This window comes from Oncorhynchus nerka, linkage group LG19, assembly GCF_034236695.1.
Source record: "Oncorhynchus nerka isolate Pitt River linkage group LG19, Oner_Uvic_2.0, whole genome shotgun sequence".
NCBI classification, from domain to species: Eukaryota; Metazoa; Chordata; class Actinopteri; order Salmoniformes; family Salmonidae; genus Oncorhynchus; species Oncorhynchus nerka.
Genome location: NC_088414.1, coordinates 48,676,146 through 48,696,145, shown reverse-complemented (window position 1 = coordinate 48,696,145; position 20,000 = coordinate 48,676,146). Strand labels below are relative to the sequence as shown.

General features: G+C 40.5%; 1 protein-coding gene across 1 annotated transcript in view; it reads left to right on the top strand.

Annotated features, from left to right (window-relative positions):
• LOC135562556 (protocadherin Fat 3) overlaps positions 1-20,000 on the top strand; it is a gene marked incomplete at its 5' end in the record, with an annotated part of 349,011 nt that overhangs the window by 14,470 nt on the left and 314,541 nt on the right. Inside the window, 4 exon segments of the mRNA XM_065005063.1 lie at positions 7,436-7,581; positions 12,569-12,706; positions 13,582-13,725; positions 15,809-16,071. Coding sequence (XP_064861135.1) covers positions 7,436-7,581; positions 12,569-12,706; positions 13,582-13,725; positions 15,809-16,071 — 691 coding nt within the window.

The window sequence follows — 20,000 nt, the reverse complement described above, 5'->3', positions numbered from 1 at the left end:
ATATAGTATAATAGTATAAATATAGTATAATAGTATAAATATAGTATAATAGTATAAATATAGTATAAATATAGTATAATAGTATAATAGTATAAATATAGTATAATAGTATAAATATAGTATAAATATAGTACAATAGTATAAATATAGTAAAATGGTATAAATATAGTATAATAGTATAAATATAGTATAATGGTATGAATATAGTATAATAGTATAAATATAGTATAATGGTATGAATATAGTATAATAGTTTAAATATAGTATAATGGTATGAATATAGTATAATGGTATAAATATAGTATAATAGTATAAATATAGTATAATAGTATAAATATAGTATAATGGTATAAATATAGTATAATAGTATAAATATAGTATAATAGTATAAATATAGTATAATGGTATAAATATAGTATAATAGTATAAATATAGTATAATGGTATAAATATAGTATAATAGTATAAATATATTATAATGGTATAAATATAGTATAATGGTATAAATAGTAGGTTTTTACCAGCACTTGATCATAATCCCATTGGATAATTTGTATAAACAGTGCATTCGTAAAGTATTCAGACCCCTTGACTTACCCCACATTTTGTTACGTTGCAGCCTCATTTTAAAATTGATTAAATAGTTTTTCCCCCTCATCACTCTACACGCAATACCTCATAATGACAAAGCGAAAACAGGTTTTTAGAAATCGTTGCCAATTTATTTAAAAAATAAAACTGAAATATTACATTTACATAAGTTTTCAGACCCTTTCCTCAGTACTTTGTTGAAGCATCTTTGGCAGCGATTACAGCCTTGAGTCTTGTTGGATATGATGCTACAAGCTTGGCACACCTGTATTTGGGGAGTTTCTCCCATTCTTCTCTGCAGATTCTCTCAAACTGTCAGGTTGGATGGGGAGCTTCGCTGCATAGCTTTTTTCAGGTCTGTCCAGAGATGTTCGATCGGGTTCAAGTCCAGGCTCTGGTTGGGCCACTCGAGGACATTCAGAGACTTAAGAGTCCCGAAGTCACTCCTGCGTTGTCTTGGCTGTGTGCTTAGGGTCATTGTCCTGTTGGGAGGTGAACCTTTGCCCAAGTCGGAAGGCCCTGAGCGCTCTGGAGCAGGTTTTCAGCAAGGATCTCTTTGCTCTGTTCATCTTTGCCTCGATCCTGACTAGTCTCCCAGTCCCTGCCGCTGAAAAACATCCCCACAGCATGATGCTGCCATCACCATGCATCACCGTAGGTATGGTATTGGCATGGTGAAATGCGGAGCCTGGTTTCCTACAGACGTGACGCTTGGCATTCAGGCCAAAGAGTCCAATCTAAGGTTATATCAGACCAGAGAATAATGTTTCTCATGGTCTGAGAGTCTTTAGGTGCCTTTTGGCAAACTCCAAGTGGGTTGTCATGTGTCTTTTACTGAGGAGTGGCTTCCGTCTGGCCTCTCTACCATAAAGGTCTGATTGGTGGAGTGCTGCAGAGATGGTTATCCTTCTAGAAGGCTCTCCCATCTCAACAGAGGAACTTTGGAGCTCTGTCAGAGTGACCATCGGGTTCTTGGTCACCTGCCTGATCAAGGCTCTTCTCCCCCGATTGGTCAGTTTGGCCGGATGGACTTTAGGAAGAGTCTTGGTCGTTCAAACTTCTTCCATTTAAGAATGATGGAGGCCATTGTGTTCTTGGGGACCTTCAATGCTGCAGAAATGTTTTGGCACTCTTCCCCAGATCTGTGCCTCAATACAATCCTTCTCCATCATGACTTGGTTTTTAATCTGACATGCACTGTCAAAGGTGTGTGCCTTTCCAAATCATGTCCAATCAATTGAATTCACCACAGGTGGACTCCAATCAAGTTGTTGAAACATCTCAAGGATGATCAATGGAAACAGGATGCACCTGAGCTCAATTACGAGTCTCATAGCAAAGGGTCTGAATACTTACAGTAGCAAAGGGTCTGAATACTTACAGTAGCAAAGGGTCTGAATACTAAAGGGTCTGACTACTAAAGGGTCTGAATACTAAAGGGTCTGACTACTAAAGGGTCTGAATACTAAAGGGTCTGACTACTAAAGGGTCTGAATACTAAAGGGTCTGACTACTAAAGGTTCTGAATACTAAAGGGTCTGACTACTAAAGGGTCTGACTACTAAAGGGTCTGAATACTAAAGGGTCTGACTACTAAAGGGTCTGAATACTAAAGGGTCTGACTACTAAAGGGTCTGAATACTAAAGGGTCTGACTACTAAAGGGTCTGAATACTAAAGGGTCTGACTACTAAAGGGTCTGAATACTAAAGGGTCTGAATACTAAAGGGTCTGAATACTAAAGGGTCTGAATACTAAAGGGTCTGACTACTAAAGGGTCTGACTACTAAAGGGTCTGAATACTAAAGGGTCTGACTACTAAAGGGTCTGAATACTAAAGGGTCTGACTACTAAAGGGTCTGAATACTAAAGGGTCTGACTACTAAAGGGTCTGACTACTAAAGGGTCTGACTACTAAAGGGTCTGAATACTAAAGGGTCTGAATACTAAAGGGTCTGACTACTAAAGGGTCTGAATACTAAAGGGTCTGAATACTAAAGGGTCTGACTACTAAAGGGTCTGAATACTAAAGGGTCTGAATACTAAAGGGTCTGAATACTCTGAATACTAAAGGGTCTGAATACTAAAGGGTCTGAATACTAAAGGGTCTGACTACTAAAGGGTCTGACTACTAAAGGGTCTGAATACTAAAGGGTCTGACTACTAAAGGGTCTGACTACTAAAGGGTCTGAATACTAAAGGGTCTGACTACTAAAGGGTCTGAATACTAAAGGGTCTGACTACTAAAGGGTCTGACTACTAAAGGGTCTGAATACTAAAGGGTCTGAATACTAAAGGGTCTGACTACTAAAGGGTCTGACTACTAAAGGGTCTGAATACTAAAGGGTCTGACTACTAAAGGGTCTGAATACTAAAGGGTCTGACTACTAAAGGGTCTGACTACTAAAGGGTCTGACTACTAAAGGGTCTGAATACTAAAGGGTCTGAATACTAAAGGGTCTGACTACTAAAGGGTCTGAATACTAAAGGGTCTGAATACTAAAGGGTCTGACTACTAAAGGGTCTGACTACTAAAGGGTCTGACTACTAAAGGGTCTGAATACTAAAGGGTCTGAATACTAAAGGGTCTGACTACTAAAGGGTCTGACTACTAAAGGGTCTGAATACTAAAGGGTCTGACTACTAAAGGGTCTGACTACTAAAGGGTCTGAATACTAAAGGGTCTGACTACTTATGTGAATACGGTTCTTCTGTTTATTATTTTTAATACATTTGCAAATATATAAAAAAAAATGTTTTAGCTTTGTCACTATTGGGGTATTGTGTGTAGATTGATGGAGATTTGTATTTATTTAATACATGCTAGAATAAGGCTAGAATAATGCTAGAATAAGGCTAGAATAAGGCTAGAATAAGGCTAGAATAAGGCTAGAATAATGCTAGAATAAGGCTAGAATAATGCTAGAATAAGGCTAGAATAAGGCTAGAATAAGGCTAGAATAAGGCTAGAATAAGGCTAGAATAATGCTAGAATAATGCTAGAATAAGGCTAGAATAATGCTAGAATAAGGCTAGAATAATGCTAGAATAAGGCTAGAATAATGCTAGAATAATGCTAGAATAAGGCTAGAATAATGCTAGAATAATGCTAGAATAAGGCTAGAATAATGCTAGAATAATGCTAGAATAAGGCTAGAATAAGGCTAGAATAAGGCTAGAATAATGCTAGAATAAGGCTAGAATAAGGCTAGAATAATGCTAGAATAAGGCTAGAATAAGGCTAGAATAAGGCTAGAATAAGGCTAGAATAATGCTAGAATAAGGCTAGAATAATGCTAGAATAAGGCTAGAATAAGGCTAGAATAAGGCTAGAATAAGGCTAGAATAATGCTAGAATAAGGCTAGAATAATGCTAGAATAATGCTAGAATAAGGCTAGAATAATGCTAGAATAAGGCTAGAATAATGCTAGAATAAGGCTAGAATAAGGCTAGAATAAGGCTAGAATAATGCTAGAATAATGCTAGAATAAGGCTAGAATAAGGCTAGAATAAGGCTAGAATAATGCTAGAATAAGGCTAGAATAATGCTAGAATAATGCTAGAATAAGGCTAGAATAAGGCTAGAATAAGGCTAGAATAATGCTAGAATAATGCTAGAATAAGGCTAGAATAAGGCTAGAATAATGCTAGAATAAGGCTAGAATAATGCTAGAATAATGCTAGAATAAGGCTAGAATAAGGCTAGAATAAGGCTAGAATAATGCTAGAATAAGGCTAGAATAATGCTAGAATAAGGCTAGAATAATGCTAGAATAAGGCTAGAATAATGCTAGAATAATGCTAGAATAATGCTAGAATAAGGCTAGAATAATGCTAGAATAAGGCTAGAATAAGGCTAGAATAAGGCTAGAATAATGCTAGAATAATGCTAGAATAAGGCTAGAATAAGGCTAGAATAATGCTAGAATAATGCTAGAATAAGGCTAGAATAATGCTAGAATAAGGCTAGAATAATGCTAGAATAAGGCTAGAATAATGCTAGAATAATGCTAGAATAAGGCTAGAATAATGCTAGAATAATGCTAGAATAAGGCTAGAATAATGCTAGAATAATGCTAGAATAAGGCTAGAATAAGGCTAGAATAAGGCTAGAATAATGCTAGAATAAGGCTAGAATAAGGCTAGAATGCTAGAATAAGGCTAGAATAAGGCTAGAATAAGGCTAGAATAAGGCTAGAATAATGCTAGAATAAGGCTAGAATAATGCTAGAATAAGGCTAGAATAATGCTAGAATAAGGCTAGAATAAGGCTAGAATAAGGCTAGAATAAGGCTAGAATAAGGCTAGAATAAGGCTAGAATAATGCTAGAATAAGGCTAGAATAATGCTAGAATAAGGCTAGAATAATGCTAGAATAAGGCTAGAATAAGGCTAGAATAAGGCTAGAATAATGCTAGAATAATGCTAGAATAAGGCTAGAATAAGGCTAGAATAAGGCTAGAATAATGCTAGAATAAGGCTAGAATAATGCTAGAATAATGCTAGAATAAGGCTAGAATAAGGCTAGAATAAGGCTAGAATAATGCTAGAATAATGCTAGAATAAGGCTAGAATAAGGCTAGAATAATGCTAGAATAAGGCTAGAATAATGCTAGAATAATGCTAGAATAAGGCTAGAATAAGGCTAGAATAAGGCTAGAATAATGCTAGAATAAGGCTAGAATAATGCTAGAATAAGGCTAGAATAATGCTAGAATAAGGCTAGAATAATGCTAGAATAATGCTAGAATAATGCTAGAATAATGCTAGAATAAGGCTAGAATAATGCTAGAATAAGGCTAGAATAAGGCTAGAATAAGGCTAGAATAATGCTAGAATAATGCTAGAATAAGGCTAGAATAAGGCTAGAATAATGCTAGAATAAGGCTAGAATAAGGCTAGAATAAGGCTAGAATAAGGCTAGAATAATGCTAGAATAAGGCTAGAATAAGGCTAGAATAATGCTAGAATAATGCTAGAATAAGGCTAGAATAAGGCTGTAACGTAACAACATGTGGAAGGATTGGAGGGGTCTGAATACTTTCCCGATGCACTCTAAATATATATATACATTACCAGGCAAAAGTTTAGGCACACCTACTCATTCAAAATATTTTCCTTATTTTTTCATTTTTTCTGCATTGTAGAATAATAGTGAAGACATCAAAACTATGAAATAACACATATGGAGTCATGTAGTAACCAAAAAAGGGTTAAACAAATCAAAATATATTTTATATTTGAGATTCTTCAAAGTAGCCACCCTTTGCTTTGATGACAGCTTTGCACACTCTTGGTATTCTCTCAACCAGCTTCAACTGGAATGATTTTCCAACAGTCTTGCTTGGATGAGTTCCCACGCGGGTTAGGGGTTGGCCGGGGTAGTCCGTTACTGTAAATAAGAATTTGTTCTTAAGTGACTTGCCTAGTTAAATAAATGGCTGCTAGGTCGAATCCCTGAGCTGACAAGGTACAAATCTGTCGTTCTGCCCCTGAACAAGGCAGTTAACCCACTGTTCCTAGGCCGTTACTGTAAATAAGAATTTGTTCTTAAGCGACTTGCCTAGTTAAATATACATTACATTTAAAAAAATAAAAAATAATATGCTGAACTCTTGTTGGCTGCTTTTCCTTCACTCTGCGGTCCAAATCATCCCAAACCATCTCAATTGGGTTGAGGTCTTGTGATTATGGAGGCCAGGTCATCTGATGCAGCACTCCATCACTCTCCTTCTTGGTCAAATATCCCTTACACAACCTGGAGGTGTGTTTTGGGTTATTGTCCTGTTGAAAAACAAATGATAGTCCCACTAAACCCAAACCAGATGGGATGGCGTATTGCTGCAGAAGCTGTGGTAGCCATACTGGTTAAGTGTGCCTTGAATTCTAAATAAATTACTGACAGTGTCACCAGCAAAGCCTCCCCACAACATCACACCTCCTCCTCCATGCTTCACGGTGGGAACCACACATGCGGAGATGATCCGTTTACCTACTCTGTGTCTGACAGAGAAATCACACCTCCTCCTCCATGCTTCACGGTGGGAACCACACATGCGGAGATCATCCGTTTACCTAGTCTGCGTCTCACAAAGACACGGCAGTTGCAACCAAAATCTCAAATTTGGACTCATCAGACCAAAGGACAGATTTCCACCAGTCTAATGTCCATTGCTTGTGTTTCTTGGCCCAAGCAAGTCTCTTCTTCATATTGGTGTCCTTTAGTAGTGGTTTCTTTGCATCAATTTGAACATGACGGCCTGATTCACACAGCCTCCTCTGAACAGTTGATATTAAGATGTGTCTGTTACTTGAACTCTGTGAAGCATTTATTTGGGCTGCAATTTCTGAGGCTGGTAACTCTAATGAACTTATCCTCTGCAGCAGAGGTAACTCTGGGTCTTCCATTCCTGTGGTGGTCCTCATGAGAGCCAGTTTCATCATAGAGCTTGATGGTTTTTACGACTGCACTTGAAGAAACTTACAAAGTTCTTGAAATGTTCCGCATTGACTGACCTTCATGTCTTAAGGTAATGATGGACTGTTGTTTCTCTTTGCTTATTTGAGCTGTTCTTGCCATAATATGGCAATAATTGTCAGCTCGGGGGATTCAATCCAGCAACCTTTCGGTTACTGGCCCAACGCTCTAACCACTAGGCTACCTGCCGCCTCTACACTCTAACCACTAGGCTACCTGCCGCCTCTACACTCTAACCACTAGGCTACCTGCCGCCCCTCCAATCTAACCACTGGTCTACCTGCCGCCTCTACACTCTAACCACTAGGCAACCTGCTTAACCCTGCGTAACCCTGTGCTCCTCAACCTGTATTGTATTGTATTGCAGACATAGACGACCTGGGGCTGGTTAAGTACAGGATCCTGTCAGGTAATGACCTGGACTACTTCAACCTTAACCCAGATTCCGGTGCCCTGGCCTTGAGGAGGTCCCTGGCCTCCGCTAACCTCAAGACAGTTGTCTTCAACCTCAAGGTATCCCTATGTACCCCCAGGTCTTCCCTATGCTGCCCTATGTATCCCATATGCACCCCTATACAGCTTATGTAGCCCTATGTATCCCTATTCAGTCCCTATACACCCCTATGTAGCCCTATGTATTCCTATGTATATCTTATGCTTGCCAAGTTCAATGAAGGTTCAATAAAAAAATAAAAAAATCACTATGTATCCCCTATGTATCCCCTATGCAGCCCCTATGTTGTCCCTATGTATCCCCTATGCAGCCCCTATGTTGTCCTTATGTATCCCCTATGTATCCCCTATCTATTCCCTATGTATCCCCTATGTATCCCCTATGCAGCCCCTATGTATCCCTATGTATCCCCTATGTTGTCCTTATGTATCCCCTATGTATCCCCTATGTATCCCCTATGTATCCCTATGTATGCCCTATGTATCCCCTATGTATCCCCTATGCAGCCCCTATGTTGTCCTTATGTATCCCCTATGTATCCCCTATGCAGCCCCTATGTTGTCCTTATGTATCCCCTATGTATCCCCTATGCAGCCCCTATGTTGTCCTTATGTATCCCCTATGTATCCCCTATGTATCCCCTATGCAGCCCCTATGTTGTCCCTATGTATCCCCTATGTATCCCTATGCAGCTTATGTAGCCCTATGTATCCATATTCAGTCCCTATACAGCCCTATGTAACCCTATGTATTCCTATGTATATCTTATGCTTGCCAAGTTAAATAAAGGTTCAATAAAAAATAAAACAATCCCTATGTATCCCCTATGCAACCCCTATGTTGTCCCTATGTATCCCCTATGCAGCCCCTATGTTGTCCCTATGTATCCCCTATGTATCCCCTATGTATCCCCTATGCAGCCCCTATGTTGTCCCTATGTATCCCCTATGTATCCCCTATGCAGCCCCTATGTTGTCCCTATGTATCCCCTATGTATCCCCTATGCAGCCCCTATGTTGTCCTTATGTATCCCCTATGTATCCCATATCTATTCCCTATGTATCCCCTATGTATTCCCTATGCAGCCCCTATGTTGTCCCTATGTATCCCCTATCTATTCCCTATGTATCCCTATGTATCCCCTATGCATCCCCTATGTTGTCCCTATGTATCCCCTATGTATCCCCTATGTTGTCCCTATGTATCCCCTATGTATCCCCTATGCAGCCCCTATGTTGTCCTTATGTATCCCCTATGTATCCCATATCTATTCCCTATGTATCCCCTATGCAGTCCCTATGTATCCCCTATGCAGCCCCTATGTTGTCCCTATGAATCCCCTATGTATCCCCTATGTATCCCCTATGCAGCCCCTATGTTGTCCTTATGTATCCCCTATGTATCCCATATCTATTCCCTATGTATCCCCTATGTATCCCCTATGCAGCCCCTATGTTGTCCCTATGTATCCCCTATCTATTCCCTATGTATCCCCTATGTATCCCATATCTATCCCCTATGTATCCCCTATCTATTCCCTATGTATCCCCTATGTATCCCCTATGTATCCCATATCTATTCCCTATGTATCCCCGATGTATCCCCTATGCAGCCCCTATGTTGTCCCTATGTATCCCCTATGCAGCCCCTATGTTGTCCTTATGTATCCCCTATGTATCCCATATCTATTCCCTATGTATCCCCTATGCAGCCCCTATGTTGTCCCTATGTATCCCCTATGCAGTCCCTATGTATCCCCTATGTATCCCCTATGTATCCCTATGTATCCCCTATGCAGCCCTATGTATCCCCTATGTATCCCCTATGCAGCCCTATGTATCCCCTATGTATCCCCTATGCAGTCCCTATGTATCCCCTATGTATCCCCTATGTATCCCCTATGTATCCCTATGTATCCCCTATGCAGCCCTATGTATCCCCTATGTATCCCCTATGTATCCCTATGTATCCCCTATGCAGCCCTATATATCCCTATGTATCCCCTATGTATCCCCTATGTATCCCCTATGTATCCCATATGCAGCCCTATGTATCCCCTATGTATCCCTAATATTTTCCCTGTGTACTGCAGTCTTCAACCTCAAAACTATTAATGCCACAAGGACAACACACATACAGAACAATACATACACCACTACACATACACCACTACACATACACCACTACACATACACCACTACACGTACACCACTACACATATACCACTATACATACACCACTACACATATACCACTATACATACACCACTACACATACACCACTACACATACACCACAACACATACACCACTATACATATACCACTATACATACACCACTACACGTACACCACTACACGTACACCTCTACACATACACCACAACACATACACCACTATACATACACCACTACATACACACCACTACACATACACCACTACACATACACCACAACACATACACCACTATACATATACCACTATACATACACCACTACACATACACCACTACACGTACACCACAACACATACACCACTATACATATACCACTATACATATACCACTACATATACACCACTACATATACACCACTACACGTACACCACAACACATACACCACTATACATATACCACTATACATACACCACTACACATACACCACTACACATACATCTCCCTGTGTTTTCCTTATGTCTCCCTGTGTTTTCCTTATGTCTCCCTGTGTATCCCTTTGTCTCCCTATGTCTCCCTGTGTCTCCCTGTGTTTTCCTGTCTCTCCCTATGTCTCCCTGTGTATCCCTATGTCTCCGTGTGTCTCCCTGTGTGTCCCTATGTCTCCTGTGTCTCCCTATGTCTCCCTGTGTTTTCATGTGTCTCCCTGTGTCTCCCTTTGTCTCCCTATGTCTCCCTGTGTCTCCCTATGTCTCCCTGTGTCTCCCTTTGTCTCCCTGTGTCTCCCTTTGTCTCCCTATGTCTCCCTGTGTTTTCCTGTCTCTCCCTATGTCTCCCTGTGTATCCCTATGTCTCCGTGTGTCTCCCTGTGTGTCCCTATGTCTCCTGTGTCTCCCTATGTCTCCCTGTGTCTCCCTTTGTCTCCCTATGTCTCCCTGTGTTTTCCTGTCTCTCCCTATGTCTCCCTGTGTATCCCTATGTCTCCGTGTGTCTCCCTGTGTGTCCCTATGTCTCCCTGTGTCTCCCTGTGTGTCCCTATGTCTCCCTGTGTATCCCTATGTCTCCCTATATCTCCCTATGTCTCCCTGTGTCTCCCTGTGTGTCCCTATGTCTCCCTGTGTGTCCCTATGTCTCCCTGTGTCTCCCTATGTCTCCCTGTGTCTCCCTGTGTCTCCCTGTGTGTCCCTATGTCTCCCTGTGTCTCCGTATGTCTCCCTGTGTCTCCCTGTGTCTCCCTGTGTGTCCCTGTGTCTCTGTGTGTCTCCCTGTGTGTCCCTATGTCTCCCTGTGTGTCCCTATGTCTCCCTGTGTCTCCCTATGTCTCACTATGTCTCCCTGTGTCTCCCTGTGTCTCCCTATGTCTCCCTGTGTCTCCCTATGTCTCCCTGTGTCTCCCTGTGTCTCCCTTTGCCTCCCTATGCCTCCCTATGTCTCCCTGTGCGTCCCTATGTCTCCCTGTGTCTCTCTGTGTCTCCCTATGAATTCCTATGTCTCCCTGTGTGTCCCTATGTCTCCCTGTGTCTCCCTGTGTGTCCCTATGTCTCCCTGTGTCTCCCTATGAATTCCTATGTCTTCCTGTGTCTCCCTGTGTGTCCCTATGAATTCCTATGTCTCTCTGTGTCTCCCTATGAATTCCTATGTCTCTCTGTGTCTCCCTGTGTGTCCCTATGTCTCCCTGTGTCTCCCTATGAATTCCTATGTCTCCCTGTGTGTCCCTATGTCTCCCTGTGTCTCTCTGTGTCTCCCTATGAATTCCTATGTCTCCCTGTGTCTCCCTGTGTGTCCCTGTGTCTCCCTGTGTCTCCCTGTGTCTCCCTGTGTCTCCCTATGTCTCCCTATGTCTCTCTGTGTCTCCCTGTGTCTCCCTATGAATTCCTATGTCTCCCTGTGTCTCCCTATGTCTCCCTCTGTCTCCCTGTGTCTCTCTGTGTCTCCCTATGAATTCCTATGTCTCTCTGTGTCTCCCTGTGTGTCCCTGTGTCTCTCTGTGTCTCCCTATGCCTCCCTATGTCTCCCTATGTCTCCCTGTGTCTCCCTGTGTCTCTCTGTGTGTCCCTGTGTCTCCCTGTGTCTCTCTGTGTCTCCCTATGAATTCCTATGTCTCTCCTTATAATAGTGCACTACACATAACAGTGTTCCATTTGGTACACATAATTATTATTATTATTAATGATATTATTATTATTAATATTAATGTTATTATTATTATTAATTGTAATATTATTAACATTAATGTTAGTATTATTAATAACGGTATTATTATTACTATTAATGTTAATGTTATTATTATTGTTATTATTATTATTAATTGTATTGTTATTTTTAATATTATTATTATTGTTCATATTGTTATTAATTTTATTATTTGTATTACTATTACTATTATTATTATTATTATTATTATTACTATTATTATTATTATTATTATTATTATTATTATTATTATTATTACTATTATTACTATTATTACTATTATTATTATTATTATTATTATTATTACTATTATTATTACTATTATTATTACTATTATTATTATTATTATTACTATTATTATTATTATTATTACTATTATTATTATTATTATTATTATTACTATTATTACTATTATTATTATTATTATTACTATTATTATTATTATTACTATTATTATTACTATTATTACTATTATTATTACTATTATTATTATTATTATTATTATTACTATTATTATTATTATTATTACTATTATTACTATTATTATTATTATTATTATTATTATTATTACTATTATTATTACTATTATTATTATTATTATTATTATTATTATTATTACTATTATTATTATTATTACTACTATTATTATTATTACTGTTATTACTATTATTATTCCTCTGAAGGTGGAGGCGACGGACGGAGAGCTGTTCTCGGAGCCGACCTACGTCAACGTGACGGTGGTCCGGGGTGGGATGCCGTCTCGTAGTGTCACCTGCAGAGAGACAGGAGTGGCCCAGAGCCTGGCAGAGCTGGTACTACAGGTGCCATCAATATCATCATCAATATCATTATCAATATCCGTATCTCAGGTGCACTCTCAGGTGCACTTCTCAGGTGCAGCAAGGCACTTAACCCCTAAACTGCTCATTGGGCGCAGCATTTGTAATGGAATTAAGAACATGCCGTAAACTTACACCACAGCTAGTTTGAAATGTCGCCAAGGAGATCATTTTGTATAGCTCAAGCTGTTGTTGGTACATTGTCATGTGTGTTTGCAAGCAGATGATCCCTAGTTCGGACAGGGACAGTGGAGGAAGCTATAATGTTAGCAAAACAGCGACATCGGGCTCACACTGTTCCAGCCTCTCTGTTCCAGCCCCTCTGTTCCAGTCCCTCTGTTCCAGTCTCTCTGTTCCAGTCTCTCTGTTCCAGTCTCTCTGTTCCAGTCTCTCTGTTCCAGCCCCTCTGTTCCAGTCTCTCTGTTCCAGTCTCTCTGCTCCAGCCCCTCTGTTCCAGTCTCTCTGTTCCAGTCTCTCTGTTCCAGCCCCTCTGTTCCAGGTCCTCTGTTCCAGCCTCTCTGTTCCAGCCCCTCTGTTCCAGTCTCTCTGTTCCAGCCCCTCTGTTCCAGTCTCTCTGTTCTAGCCCCTCTGTTCCAGTATCTCTGTTCCAGCCCCTCTGTTCCAGCCTCTCTGTTCCAGCCTCTCTGTTCCAGTCTCTCTGTTCCAGCCCCTCTGTTCCAGTCTCTCTGTTCCAGCCCCTCTGTTCCAGCCTCTCTGTTCCAGCCTCTCTGTTCCAGTCTCTCTGTTCCAGCCTCTCTGTTCCAGCCTCTCTGTTCCAGCCTCTCTGTTCCAGCCCCTCTGTTGGGATTAAAGCAGAGCAAAGAAACTAGATCTGTAAAGTCTTCTTCTTCCTCCAGAAGGCTACGGCGCTGCGGAGACCCAGGGTGGATGAGGGGTACACAGACCTGTTCTCAGCCAACAGACTGACGCCTCAGTTTGAGTCGTTCCCCTCCAGTATTGTAGTCAGGGAGGATCTGGCCAAGGGGGCGAGTGTCTTTCAGGTGAGGGATGTGGAATTCCACGTTGTGATGTAGTGTTCATGGAAAATGAGTTACACGTATTGGGAAGTATCCAGAGTAGGGTTGGGTGGTGTCCATCATAGCGTCCTTCTCTCATCCCGGGATTTACAGTATTACCTTGCTCAGTACACAAGGGGGCGCCAGAAAAAGAAAAAAGGCCCATTGGGCGTCTAAAACCAGAAAATAAATCATTAGCAAAAGACAGGCAGTCCGGCTCATAAAGTTATATATATATAGGTAGGAGCTACCTACAGTTGAAGTCAGAAGTTTACATACACTTAGGTTGGAGTCATTAAATCTCCATCCTCCAACCTAACATTTTTCAACAACTCCACAAATTTCTTGTTAACAAACTATAGTTTTGGCAAGTCGGTTAGGACATCTACTTTGTGCGTGAGACAAGTACTTTTTCCAACTATTGTTAACAGACAGATTATTTCACTTATAATTCACTGCATCACAATTCCAGTGGGTCAGAAGTTTACACTAAGTTGACTGTGCCTTTAAACAGCTTGGAAAATGCCAGAAAATTATCTCATGGCTTTAGAAGTTGCTGATAGGCTAATTGACATCATTTGAGTCAATTGGAGGCTTACCTGTGCATGTATTTCAAGGCCTACCTTCAAACTCAGTGCCTCTTCGCTTGACATCATTGGAAAATCAAAAGAAATCAGCCAAGACCTTAGAAAAATAATTGTAGGACCTCCACAAGTCTGGTTCATCCTTGGGAGCAATTTCCAAACGCCTGAAGGCACCACGTTTATCTGTACAAACAATAGTACGCTAGTATAAACACCATGGGTCCATGCAGCCATCATACCTCTCAGGAAGGAGACACATTCTGTCTCCTAGAGATGAACGTACTTTGGTGCGAAAGTGCAAATCAATCCCAGAACAACAACAAAGGACCTTGTGACGATGCTGGAGGAAACCACCATCTCCACAGTAAAATGAGTCCTATATCGACATAACCTGAAAGGCGCTCAGCAAGGAAGAAGCCACTGCTCCTAAACCTCCATAAAAATGACAGACTACGGTTTGCAACTGCACATGGGGACTAAGATCGTACTTTTTGGAGAAATGTCCTCTGGTCTGATGAAACAAAAATAGAACTGTTTGGCTATAATTACCATTGTTATGTTTGGAGGAAAAAGGGGGAGGCTTGCAAGCCAAAGAACACCATCCCAACCATTAAACTCTGTCAGGAGGAATGGGCCAAAATTCACCCAACTTATTGTGGGAAGCTTATGGAAGGCTACCCAAAACATTTGACCCAAGTTAAACAATTTAAAGGCAATGTCACCAAATACTGATTGAGTGTATGTAAACTTTTGACCCACTGGGAATGTCAGGAAAGAAATCAATCATTCTCTCTCCTATTATTCTGACCTTTCACATTCTTAAAATTAAGTGGTGATCCTAACTGACCCAAGACAGGGATTTTTTACTAGGATTAAATGTCAGGAATTGTGAAACTGAGTTTAAAGGTATTTGGCTAAGGTGTATGTAAACTTCCGACTTCAGCTGTGTATATATAGTTTTGACAGTATTTTGGTCTGTTTTCAAGTATAAACTGTACGGTATAAGCTGTACGGTATAAGCTGTACGGTATAAGCTGTACGGTATAAGGTGTACGGTATAAGGTGTACGGTATAAGCTGTACGGTATAAGGTGTACGGTATAAGCTGTACGGTATAAGGTGTACGGTATAAGGTGTACGGTATAAGGTGTACGGTATAAGGTGTACGGTATAAGCTGTACGGTATAAACTGTACGGTATAAGCTGTACGGTATAAACTGTACGGTATAAGCTGTACGGTATAAGCTGTACGGTATAAACTGTACGGTATAAGCTGTACGGTATAAACTGTACGGTATAAGCTGTACGGTATAAGCTGTACGGTATAAGGTGTACGGTATAAGCTGTACGGTATACCACCGAAGGTTATTTCTGGGTGCTTTTCTTTGGATTTTAGCACATTTACAAGGATTGATTGATTCAATATTCAACCACCTTTTTGTTTATTGTTTACATTGTTAATATTTATTCTATTGTTTATTCCAGGTGAGGGCAACAGATGACGACACGGCCTTCAACGGTCACATCCTGTACGCCATCTCCAACGGCAACAGGGACAGCTGCTTCGACATCGCCATGGAGACGGGCCTGATGACAGTGTTCCGGCCGCTGGACCGCGAGCGGTCCGACCGTTACGTCCTGAACGTGACCATCTACGACCAGGGTCTGCCTCAGCGTTCCAACTGGAGGCTCCTGACCGTCAACGTAGAAGACGCTAACGACAACGAGCCTGTGTTCGCCAAGGACAGGTCTGACAGCATATTTATAAAAATAAACTATTATTGGCAAACGAGCATAATAAGGCTGCCTGTATAAACTGGCTTCCTGTCCCAAATGTTACTCCATTCCTTACATTTGACCAGATCTCTATCTATGTCCTCTATAGTCACTAGTTTAGACCAGATCACTAACTATGTCCTCTATAGTCACCAGTTCACTATCTATGTCCTCTATAGTCACTAGTTTAGACCAGATCACTAACTATGTCCTCTATAGTCACCAGTTCACTATCTATGTCCTCTATAGTCACTAGTTTAGACCAGATCACTAACTATGTCCTCTATAGTCACCAGAACACTATCTATGTCCTCTATAGTCACCAGAACACTATCTATGTCCTCTATAGTCACCAGATCTCTATCTATGTCCTCTATAGTCACCAGATCACTATCTATGTCCTCTATAGTCACCAGTTCACTATCTATGTCCTCTATAGTCACTAGTTTAGACCAGATCACTAACTATGTCCTCTATAGTCACCAGATCACTATCTATGTCCTCTATAGTCACCAGAACACTATCTATGTCCTCTATAGTCACCAGATCACTAACTATGTCCTCTATAGTCACTAGTTTAGACCAGATCTCTATCTATGTCCTCTATAGTCACCAGAACACTATCTATGTCCTCTATAGTCACCAGAACACTATCTATGTCCTCTATAGTCACCAGATCTCTATCTATGTCCTCTATAGTCACCAGAACACTATCTATGTCCTCTATAGTCACTAGTTTAGACCAGATCTCTATCTATGTCCTCTATAGTCACCAGATCACTAACTATGTCCTCTATAGTCACCAGAACACTATCTATGTCCTCTATAGTCACCAGATCACTAACTATGTCCTCTATATTCACCAGAACACTATCTATGTCCTCTATAGTCACCAGAACACTATCTATGTCCTCTATAGTCACCAGAACACTATCTATGTCCTCTATAGTCACCAGAACACTATCTATGTCCTCTATAGTCACCAGATCTCTATCTATGTCCTCTATAGTCACCAGAACACTATCTATGTCCTCTATAGTCACCAGAACACTATCTATGTCCTCTATAGTCACCAGATCTCTATCTATGTCCTCTATAGTCACCAGAACACTATATATGTCCTCTATAGTCACCAGATCTCTATCTATGTCCTCTATAGTCACCAGAACACTATCTATGTCCTCTATAGTCACCAGAACACTATCTATGTCCTCTATAGTCACTAGTTTAGACCAGATCTCTATCTATGTCCTCTATAGTCACCAGATCACTATCTATGTCCTCTATAGTCACCAGATCACTATCTATGTCCTCTATAGTCACCAGAACACTATCTATGTCCTCTATAGTCACTAGTTTAGACCAGATCTCTATCTATGTCCTCTATAGTCACCAGATCGCTATCTATGTCCTCTATAGTCACCAGATCTCTATCTATGTCCTCTATAGTCACCAGATCTCTATCTATGTCCTCTATAGTCACCAGATCTCTATCTATGTCCTCTATAGTCACCAGAACACTATATATGTCCTCTATAGTCACCAGATCTCTATCTATGTCCTCTATAGTCACCAGAACACTATCTATGTCCTCTATAGTCACCAGATCATTATCTATGTCCTCTATAGTCACCAGAACACTATCTATGTCCTCTATAGTCACCAGATCATTATCTATGTCCTCTATAGTCACCAGATCACTATCTATGTCCTCTATAGTCACCAGATCTCTATCTATGTCCTCTATAGTCACCAGAACACTATCTATGTCCTCTATAGTCACCAGATCTCTATCTATGTCCTCTATAGTCACCAGAACACTATCTATGTCCTCTATAGTCACCAGATCACTATCTATGTCCTCTATAGTCACCAGAACACTATCTATGTCCTCTATAGTCACCAGATCTCTATCTATGTCCTCTATAGTCACCAGATCTCTATCTATGTCCTCTATAGTCACCAGATCTCTATCTATGTCCTCTATAGTCACCAGATCTCTATCTATGTCCTCTATAGTCACCAGATCTCTATCTATGTCCTCTATAGTCACCAGATCTCTATCTATGTCCTCTATAGTCACCAGATCTCTATCTATGTCCTCTATAGTCACCAGATCTCTATCTATGTCCTCTATAGTCACCAGATCTCTATCTATGTCCTCTATAGTCACCAGATCTCTATCTATGTCCTCTATAGTCACCAGATCTCTATCTATGTCCTCTATAGTCACCAGATCTCTATCTATGTCCTCTATAGTCACCAGATCACTATCTATGTCCTCTATAGTCACCAGATCACTATCTATGTCCTCTATAGTCACCAGATCACTATCTATGTCCTCTATAGTCACCAGAACACTATCTATGTCCTCTATAGTCACCAGAACACTATCTATGTCCTCTATAGTCACCAGAACACTATCTATGTCCTCTATAGTCACCAGAACACTATCTATGTCCTCTATAGTCACCAGAACACTATCTATGTCCTCTATAGTCACCAGAACACTATCTATGTCCTCTATAGTCACCAGATCTCTATCTATGTCCTCTATAGTCACCAGAACACTATCTATGTCCTCTATAGTCACCAGATCACTATCTATGTCCTCTATAGTCACCAGAACACTATCTATGTCCTCTATAGTCACCAGAACACTATCTATGTCCTCTATAGTCACCAGATCTCTATCTATGTCCTCTATAGTCACCAGATCTCTATCTATGTCCTCTATAGTCACCAGATCACTATCTATGTCCTCTATAGTCACCAGATCACTATCTATGTCCTCTATAGTCACCAGATCACTATCTATGTCCTCTATAGTCACCAGAACACTATCTATGTCCTCTATAGTCACCAGAACACTATCTATGTCCTCTATAGTCACCAGATCACTATCTATGTCCTCTATAGTCACCAGAACACTATCTATGTCCTCTATAGTCACCAGATCACTATCTATGTCCTCTATAGTCACCAGAACACTATCTATGTCCTCTATAGTCACCAGATCACTATCTATGTCCTCTATAGTCACCAGATCTCTATCTATGTCCTCTATAGTCACCAGAACACTATCTATGTCCTCTATAGTCACCAGATCACTATCTATGTCCTCTATAGTCACCAGAACACTATCTATGTCCTCTATAGTCACCAGAACACTATCTATGTCCTCTATAGTCACCAGATCTCTATCTATGTCCTCTATAGTCACCAGAACACTATCTATGTCCTCTATAGTCACCAGAACACTATCTATGTCCTCTATAGTCACCAGAACACTATCTATGTCCTCTATAGTCACCAGATCACTATCTATGTCCTCTATAGTCACCAGATCACTATCTATGTCCTCTATAGTCACCAGAACACTATCTATGTCCTCTATAGTCACCAGAACACTATCTATGTCCTCTATAGTCACCAGAACACTATCTATGTCCTCTATAGTCACCAGATCTCTATCTATGTCCTCTATAGTCACCAGATCACTATCTATGTCCTCTATAGTCACCAGATCACTATCTATGTCCTCTATAGTCACCAGAACACTATCTATGTCCTCTATAGTCACCAGAACACTATCTATGTCCTCTATAGTCACCAGATCTCTATCTATGTCCTCTATAGTCACCAGATCACTATCTATGTCCTCTATAGTCACCAGATCTCTATCTATGTCCTCTATAGTCACCAGATCTCTATCTATGTCCTCTATAGTCACCAGATCACTATCTATGTCCTCTATAGTCACCAGATCTCTATCTATGTCCTCTATAGTCACCAGAACACTATCTATGTCCTCTATAGTCACCAGAACACTATCTATGTCCTCTATAGTCACCAGAACACTATCTATGTCCTCTATAGTCACCAGATCACTATCTATGTC